Genomic DNA, 7,793 nt, shown 5'->3' with positions numbered 1-7,793 from the left:
TATTGAGACTTACAACGAACTTTGTATGGGTACCCATACCATCAGAAGCACCAGTATGTGTAGTGGGTCGATCGGGATTAACCTCTGAATTGTTGAAATCATCATTCTGACCTGGGAATGGTGACGAATGTCTCTCAGGACTGAACCCATACGTTGGTCCCATATCCGCACCTCTAAGCCGAGACTCCAGTAACTGATTGATCTTATCAAACTCCCCTGTGACCGTACTTTCCAAATGGGCAATCGCGGATGTAGCTGCTTGTAAGTCTGTTCGAAGGGCTGCCACTTCAGAATTAAAATGGCCCTTCAAACTCCGAATATAGCCCTCATACATTGCAATAACCTTCTCCTCGTATGCGTCAGCTGCACGCCTAAGTAATGTTTGGACATCAAAATGGAAACTCTCACCACCATGCGGGGCACCCGAGGGGTTAGCTGCTGATTTTTGTTGTCCCACAAGTTGGACACAGAATCCCTTCCACCAATACCAACAACGAAAGCCGCAAACGGGTTAACCGATCCTTGTATTTTTTACCCTTCACAAGCCGCTCCATGATCCATCCAGGTGTGGGCTTCTCCTCCCCACGAAATAAATCATCCCATATTGACATAGATGATTTGCCTTTACCGGACGCCTTCCCTCGCCCAATACCTTTCTCGGCGGCTTCTCCAGTTAACCCAACGCCGTCGCCACAGTTCAGTCCGGTGACCAGAGCAAAGTCTTGTATGGCATAGCGTATCGGCTTCCCAACGAAGATCCACCAAAGTTCATACTCCTTTGCAGTTAGCAACTGACGTGAGAGGCAGTAATGGAGGAACATTACTGAAAAAGTATGCGAACCCATCTGCAAAACTCTCCGGAACTGCGACTCATTCAACATTTCCAAGTCTTCTTCCTCTAGTGCACTCTTTATGATGTCAATCCACCGTAGGTTGAAGTAGTTATTAACCCGTTTCCGCCCTGATGGTTCTGAACCCGCCTCAAACATTCTCAGAGGAAGACCTAATTCGTCCATTTTGTCATTGCCAAGCATGAAAACAATACAACCCGTAAGACTAACGGAGACAGTAAATACAGTAGCTACGTACACTACTATTCTATATACATATAGAATGCGATTCCAGCTAGTGAAATGGTCTAGTATGTGCAGAAATATGAAGTAGAAGAGTTTGCAAACTTAACAAAAATCAATTACAATTCAATATAGTCATATATTGTACAGATAATTACGGATCAAAACAAAGAAACCAAAAAAATGAAAACGATAGACAGTGAAATGGGTTTCATAATCCTCTATCTAGTATTGATGTAACCGATTTCCGTTGCTATCTGATACTAAATATCTCTCCTTACCGAGATGGCAATAACAAACTCTATAGAATGAAAACAATACCACACATAAAAAAGAGATTCACAATAAATGGAATAGCAAATGGCATTACTATGTTATTCACATACTATATTGCAATTGAAAATACGAAAATGGTCTAGTATGGTCAGTTTTATGAAATATCTCAAGTCCTAGAGTGAACAATTAAACCACTTTACATTCAAAATCCTATTTTCGTGTACAGATAATGACGGGTGAAAACCAAATAAACAGAAAACCGAAAGCGACCACGCAGTAATCACAGTTACAATCTTCCAAACAAAGGCACGGAATCGATTTTTGTTTCTATCTGGAATTTACTACCACGTGCAAAGACCAGTAAATCGATACACTACATAGGAGAGATAGACAATTAAAGCTCTCGTATTGTTGAAAAGAACAAAGAAACGGAGAACAAGACTCAATTCCGGTCGGAGTAACTGGAAATTTCGACAAAATAGAAAAGTAAAATCGAACTCACGGGAGTACCGGATGCGATCTTGACGGAGTAAGAACCGTAGAATGCCTTCTGGGTTCCGATTCGTCGGTGCGTGAAGTAATATCGCGGTGACGAGCAGTTTAAAGTCTGACAACACACAACGTGAATTTCGGGTGGTGATGAAAGAGAAGAATAGTGTTTAGTTTACAGAGAAAGGTATGGTAAAGTAAAAAAGGATTATGTGGGGTAACGAAGCGCCACGACAGTTTAGTGAACAGTTAATTTTTTTTAATTAATTTTTATTTTTTGCCAGTTACTCCCGGTTAATAAGGAGGGCAATATGGCAATATTTTATAAAAGATGAACCATATATCGGTGAGTTAGGGAAATTAGCCATCGAGTGAATTATGCGTTTATTGAACGTCATACAGCGCAATTCCCCTATAATTTAAGCCCAAAAAAAAACAAATATGTTATATATGTATTCAAAATGAAACAAAAGTGCACACAACATGAGCTTACACTTGAGGGGGAAGAAGTGACAAGCTTTGCCCTTGATATTTTATTTGGAAGCAAAAGAAACTTGAACATAAACATACACACGTCATGTTCTCATACTGAATGGATACAAAAGTAACACTTGGTAATTATGTGATATCAAGGCTTCTTTTGGTAACAATGGCAGTGCAGATCGGTTCCCTCAACAACCGCAAAACAGACTGGAGGAGAGCCGTATGTGGCAGTGCAACATGCACAACAATCCAAATCTGTACCTAGGAACGGCTCCGGCCCGCACTCTTGTGAGAACACACGCGTAGAGGGGACAAGGCATCCACTTCCAACTGGGCACTCCACCCCAGGCAGAGCCTTGGTCTTGAGGATTCCTGTTGACATATTCATCATGATCATCAGCGCAAGATAATTAAAATACAACTGAAAAGTATATAATCGAGATCAACTTACCGGTAGAAGCCATCATGAGGACAAGCACAATAATGGTGAAGCTGACAGAGTTGAAGTTCTTTGCCATCTCTTTTCTTTCTGCTTTACTTTTTTCTTTTCAATAAACTTACTTTGATGATACAAACCCAAGAGTGTGGTGATCTATTTATAGTCAGTTTTTTTGCTACTTTGTTATATATGTTTAATCCATTTTCTCTTCTTAATTCAGGTGTTCCCAAGTTCATAATGTCGCCACAATTGTGCATTGCCGCCTTTTACATTACATTTTATCCTCTCTTTTTTTAATCATGCGTTTGTCTTAAAAGGTCAACTAAAACGAATGTCATCTCTGTAACTCATCTTTTATATTCATTTTTTATTAGTTTGAGATAACTTATTGTGTTGTGTTAAAAAAAAAAGAGATAACTTATTGTGTAAAATAGATATTGTTGTTGTCATGGACAGAGTAAGCAGGAATCTTGGCAACTTTTAAAATCTAATAATGAGAACGATTTGGCTTTATAAGTTCATTAATAAACTTTAGGGATGCTGCTGCAATACAGCAATTATGGCGACACTATTTCGGTTCTTTAGACTTGTGAGCATCTCTTAATTCTATACAAATGTAGGGTTTAAGGTCAATGCAATGCAGCAATCATGGCAAGTTGGCAACATTACTAAAATTTGGGTATTTCAGTTATTTTAAGTCTATGTATAACATATATTTTGCATACTGTTGTATTTTTAGGTACTCGAATACTCATTCTGTTTTGCTTATGTATCTGTGTAGTTCAAATGCCAAATAGTTTTAAGCAAAGAACAAGATATTTATGACTTTTGGATTCAGTTCCATATTTGTTGATTTGATTTGGTTCAGTTCATTTGGTTTCAAGTAATTTGTCCAGACATATTATAACACGAAATCTTACTATTGAATTGAAAATGAGAGATTATTTAAATCTCACAAACATTTTTTTTCTATTTTTTTGTGTCTAATCGTTCTCGGTTTAGTCTCATGTAAGTGTTCGAATCACTATTTGCTGCTGGTTTATGAGTCTTGGGCTTGAACTATTTGAAGTCTGCTTGTTTTTCTTACTAATCCAGTTCAAAAATATTCTCCATTTTTCATGAAAATATAGTAGTTATAGTTTGGCTTCTTGTATTGATATATAAATAGCAATTTCTTCTGACCACTTCCGTGGTGTTTATGATTGATAACTTGATAAATTGTCCATACACATAGGGTTTATTTGTGAAATAACTAAGAAAAAAAAAGAGAATTTAGTTTTGTAAAGAGAAGGTAGAGAGAGGTAGGAAGAGAAAAGAGGAGAGAGGTAGAAAGAGAAGTTAGTTTTTTTTTTTTGAAAAAAATGTGATTTTAGTTAGTTAGTGAATTATAGTTTTTTTTCATAGCTATCTCACCCAATTTCCCATACATATATACACACAACACATGTGGCTTTACCTTCTCCACTCTCTTTTCCAGATTTAGCCAATTTCTTGGAGATTCATATACAAAAACCCTTAAAACAGAAAGCTTGAGAGCTCAATAAATGTAAGAAGCACATAACCAACCTCTCACTTTATTCACCCTATTCATTTATAACCTTCACTCAAGAAGCTTCTTTCTCTACTCATCTTTTTGTTCATACAGGACTCTTGAGTTTTCTGAATAATATAAAAGACAATAAACTTGAAACTTTGTTTCAATGGAGTTTCTGTCTTTTCTTGTCTAATCTTTTGTTTCTCCTTTTGTCTTTTACCTCTTAGCCCAATCTTTGTTTGTTTCTTCCATCAACCACATAAACAAAAAGAACCTCATCTCTAAACAAGTGTGTATCCAAAGATGAAAAAATGTTGAAGCTTGTGGACATGGAAAAGAAACTGATAATGCTACTGTTGCTTCTGCAACTTCTGTCCTTAAACTCTCTGTGTCTGGGACAGTCCTCATCCATACCAACTGCAAACATCACTGTAATGGGTCTTGTTTATTGCGACGTCTGCTCTAGCAACAGTTTCTCCAAACACAGCTACTTCATGCCCGGTAAATATTCCAATAAAGTTTTCTCATAATAGTTAAATCCAATTTGAAATGTCTCTCACTTTTGTTTTAACTGAACAAAAAAAAAACAGGTGTTGAAGTGAGTGTAATCTGCAGATTTAAGGCAGCTTCTTCAAGAACTAGAGAGATGCTAACGTTCTCTGCAAATCAAACCACTGACGAGCTTGGACTCTACAAGCTAGACATAACGTCTGTGGAAGGTGTTTCTTGTGCAGCAGAAGACGACAAAGATTCTCTGACAGCTTCTTGTCAGGCAAGCTTGATCAGTACCTCCTCGGATTCGTGCAACGTTCCTGGCTACAAAACTACAACGGATCAGGTCGTGTTTGAGTCCAAGATGTCTAATCTCTGTGTTTACGGATTTAGCGCTTTGAATTTCAGACCGTTTGAGAAGAATATTGACTTGTGTGGCAAGTAATAGAATCATTGTTTTGCTTCTACAAGAACTCTGTTGTCTTCCTGTTCTCTGTTCTTTATCTTTAGACTTTGTTTATACAGTTTATTTATATATAGTGTTCGTTTGTACTATAAACTCAACATTCCAGAAACAATAAATTAAATTACAATATAGTTGGAGTTATATAAATTTCTGGTTTAAACTTTTTATGCAGGATACAAACAAGTTCAAGATGAAGATAACAATAGTAATAATAATAATAATTCAGCAGAAATCAAAAATAAAATAAAAACGGAGAAAACAAATAGTTTATGACAATAATTGCCAAATATTTTATTCTTTTGTCTTTTGCGTTCAACATCATATCTGTAAAAACAGTTCTTGAAACACATCCATGGCTGAAGCAGGAAGTCCAAGAAGCACATTGATGCTTCTCCTCTCTTCTCCATGAGACAAGAACAGAGTCACTTCTTTCTCAGGCAAAGCTACTGGACCGGACAAAACCGGTTCTCCCCAACCGAAATCTGTTGTGTGAAAACCTAATCTCGACCATGTAGTGATCAGAAGAGTCGAAGAAAGAGATGGTCTCGCTCTTGTTACTTCAAAGTAATCAATGGCTGATCTCATGTATCGGTCAGTTACCATCTTAATCGCTTCTCTGACCAATCCAACAGCGAAACTCAAAGGTTTCTCGGTTAGCTCTCCAGCTTCACAGATTGAGTTTGTGAGAACAATTCCATTCCCAAAATACCCTTTGGGAAGTGGAGGCTCAAACTTGGCTCTACCATCGACGGCGAAGAGAAGCTTCGTTTTCTGATCGCTCAACATCTTCAGCGACTTGGTTCTTGCTCTCCACACAAATGCAGATAAAGCTTCAAAAGTCGTGCAAGAGTTACCTAGGAGAGATTCGCTGTTCTCTGTTGCTTGGAGCTTAAGTTTCTTGATTTTCTCTGGATCAAAGCAGAAGGATCTATGGAGAGTTGGCTCTTTGGTGTAAAGAGAGTTGATGTTCGACTTATCTTCGATCTCTTCGAATTCTTGGTGAAGACTCTCGATCTTTGGAGGGTTTCTAGCTGTGAGAATGGTTCTGTCCGAGAAAGGAGGAGTTGTTAATGGTAAGCCTCTAGCGAGTTGACCCCATGAGTTAACGAACTCCATAGCTCCAATACCATCGAACATACAGTGATTCATACATAGTCCAAGAACAAACCCTCCACACTTGAATTTAGTCACCTATAATAAAACCCTAAACGAATTAGATCTCATCTTAAAACCCTAAATAACAAAAAGATTGCTTGAGGAGGAAGAAAAGTAGTTAAACCTGAGCAGTAACAGGAGGGACTTCAAGAATATTCTTGGCTTCTACAACATCATAGACAAGTTTCCCTAATGTTTCAGGGTCTGGTTTCGTGATGTCACCAATCTCATCCATCTTACAGTTTGCTTCTGCTTCCACAAACACAACTCCTTCTTCAGTACAGTCCACAGTGAGTTTACCTGAAGTTCACACCATTAAGTACATGTTAATTAATGTTGTTTTTCCGAGTTATAGAGACCGAAACATTAATTGTTTCATCAATCAAGTACCTTCAGGACTTATGGTGAGGCGTCCAGCAAGAGGATAGTAATGAACAAGTACTTGACTCAGAGCTTTCTTGATCACTTGTACTGCTTCCTCGTTCCCTCTCTCCTCAGATTTGAAACAGTAGATTGTACGGACGATCACGGCGATGTTCTGGTCAAGATTCGACAAGAAGTATAGACCATTTGGTGTCTCAGATTCGGGTTTGACCAAAGCAGCTGGTTCCTTTTGAAGAACCTCGAGATGAATGTTTGGTTCTTTCATGTTGTTTTTCTCCACTGAGGCAGAGAGTGCCACTTCCTTGTTGTTGTTTTCCGCAACCTGATGGACAAACATAAAAGAAGAGTTATGAACATGGAAAGATCTTTGAAGACTTTGTGAAACTAAACAAGAACATGATGAGAAGCAATAACACAAACCATTTTTGATCCGAATAGAGAAAGTAGTAACTGGTGTTGAATGATATGAGGTCGAGTTGAATGTTATGAAGTCGAGCTCATGAGATATATATGGGGAAATTGATGAGTATTATTATGGGACCCGCAAGCTCATAAAAAATCTTCTCGTCTTTAGGGAAAAACTTGAGAATAATGTGAAAGAGAGAATATACATGGACGGTCTTGATTGCACGATAGATTTTTTTAGTTGTTAAAAAAATAAAGAGTCATATTGACTAATAGTATTTCTTTATTTTTCTATATATTTGAGTTTTAACGTATTTCATTTAGTTAGGGTTAGGTGACTGAATAAACGACCTAACACAACAAACACTAATGTGTTATTTTGGTAGTTGAGAGTAGGCCTCCCAATTTTTGGATGACTTCCTCGGTTTTCTTTCTCTCTTTACTATGTTTCATACTAAAAGTATTCAGGTAGATGATATCATACATGCATATTCTCTTTAACTAAGAAAACTGTAACAACACTACACAAAATTTCACGTTTTTAAAGAATAGATTCTGTTTGGTTAAGAAAAATAAAAGCTTTTAGCAGTTTTTTCA

General features: G+C 37.5%; 3 protein-coding genes across 3 annotated transcripts; 1 reads left to right on the top strand and 2 right to left on the bottom strand.

The window, feature by feature from the left end:
* Positions 1 to 2,347: 2,347 nt before the first annotated feature.
* Positions 2,348 to 2,859, bottom strand: LOC106341468 (defensin-like protein 206). The gene is made up of 2 exons (XM_013780236.1): positions 2,773 to 2,859; positions 2,348 to 2,693 (listed from the first exon to the last, which is right to left on the bottom strand). Exons 1-2 carry the CDS (start codon positions 2,837 to 2,839, stop codon positions 2,467 to 2,469), a joined length of 294 nt encoding a protein of 97 aa, XP_013635690.1. The 5' UTR covers positions 2,840 to 2,859; the 3' UTR covers positions 2,348 to 2,466.
* Positions 2,860 to 4,225: 1,366 nt separating this feature from the next.
* On the top strand, positions 4,226 to 5,381 carry LOC106337469 (pollen allergen Che a 1). Its single transcript, XM_013776583.1, has 2 exons — positions 4,226 to 4,795; positions 4,885 to 5,381. Exons 1-2 carry the CDS (start codon positions 4,606 to 4,608, stop codon positions 5,229 to 5,231), a joined length of 537 nt encoding a protein of 178 aa, XP_013632037.1. The 5' UTR covers positions 4,226 to 4,605; the 3' UTR covers positions 5,232 to 5,381.
* Positions 5,382 to 5,384: 3 nt separating this feature from the next.
* Positions 5,385 to 7,299, bottom strand: LOC106337468 (omega-hydroxypalmitate O-feruloyl transferase). The gene is made up of 4 exons (XM_013776582.1): positions 7,212 to 7,299; positions 6,798 to 7,113; positions 6,532 to 6,707; positions 5,385 to 6,443 (listed from the first exon to the last, which is right to left on the bottom strand). The coding sequence occupies exons 1-4, from the start codon at positions 7,212 to 7,214 to the stop codon at positions 5,571 to 5,573; spliced, it is 1,368 nt and encodes a 455-aa protein (XP_013632036.1). The 5' UTR covers positions 7,215 to 7,299; the 3' UTR covers positions 5,385 to 5,570.
* Positions 7,300 to 7,793: the final 494 nt, after the last annotated feature.

This window comes from Brassica oleracea, chromosome C4, assembly GCF_000695525.1.
Source record: "Brassica oleracea var. oleracea cultivar TO1000 chromosome C4, BOL, whole genome shotgun sequence".
Classification (NCBI taxonomy): Eukaryota; Viridiplantae; Streptophyta; class Magnoliopsida; order Brassicales; family Brassicaceae; genus Brassica; species Brassica oleracea.
The sequence above is the reverse complement of the archived record's forward strand: the minus strand, read 5'-3'. Positions and strand labels throughout refer to the sequence as shown.

Bases quoted from the DNA above. Each gene is read 5' to 3' on its own strand.
- LOC106341468 (XM_013780236.1), bottom strand. From the start codon at position 2,839: ATGGCAAAGAACTTCAACTCTGTCAGCTTCACCATTATTGTGCTTGTC. The intron at 2,694-2,772 runs GTAAGTTGATCT...ATATGTCAACAG, and splicing joins CCTCATGATGGCTTCTACCG to GAATCCTCAAGACCAAGGCT.
- LOC106337469 (XM_013776583.1), top strand. From the start codon at position 4,606: ATGTTGAAGCTTGTGGACATGGAAAAGAAACTGATAATGCTACTGTTG. The intron at 4,796-4,884 runs GTAAATATTCCA...AAAAAAAAACAG, and splicing joins ACACAGCTACTTCATGCCCG to GTGTTGAAGTGAGTGTAATC.
- LOC106337468 (XM_013776582.1), bottom strand. The intron at 6,708-6,797 runs GTACTTGATTGA...TGTGAACTTCAG, and splicing joins CCTCACCATAAGTCCTGAAG to GTAAACTCACTGTGGACTGT. The intron at 6,444-6,531 runs GTTTAACTACTT...GTTTTATTATAG, and splicing joins TCCCTCCTGTTACTGCTCAG to GTGACTAAATTCAAGTGTGG.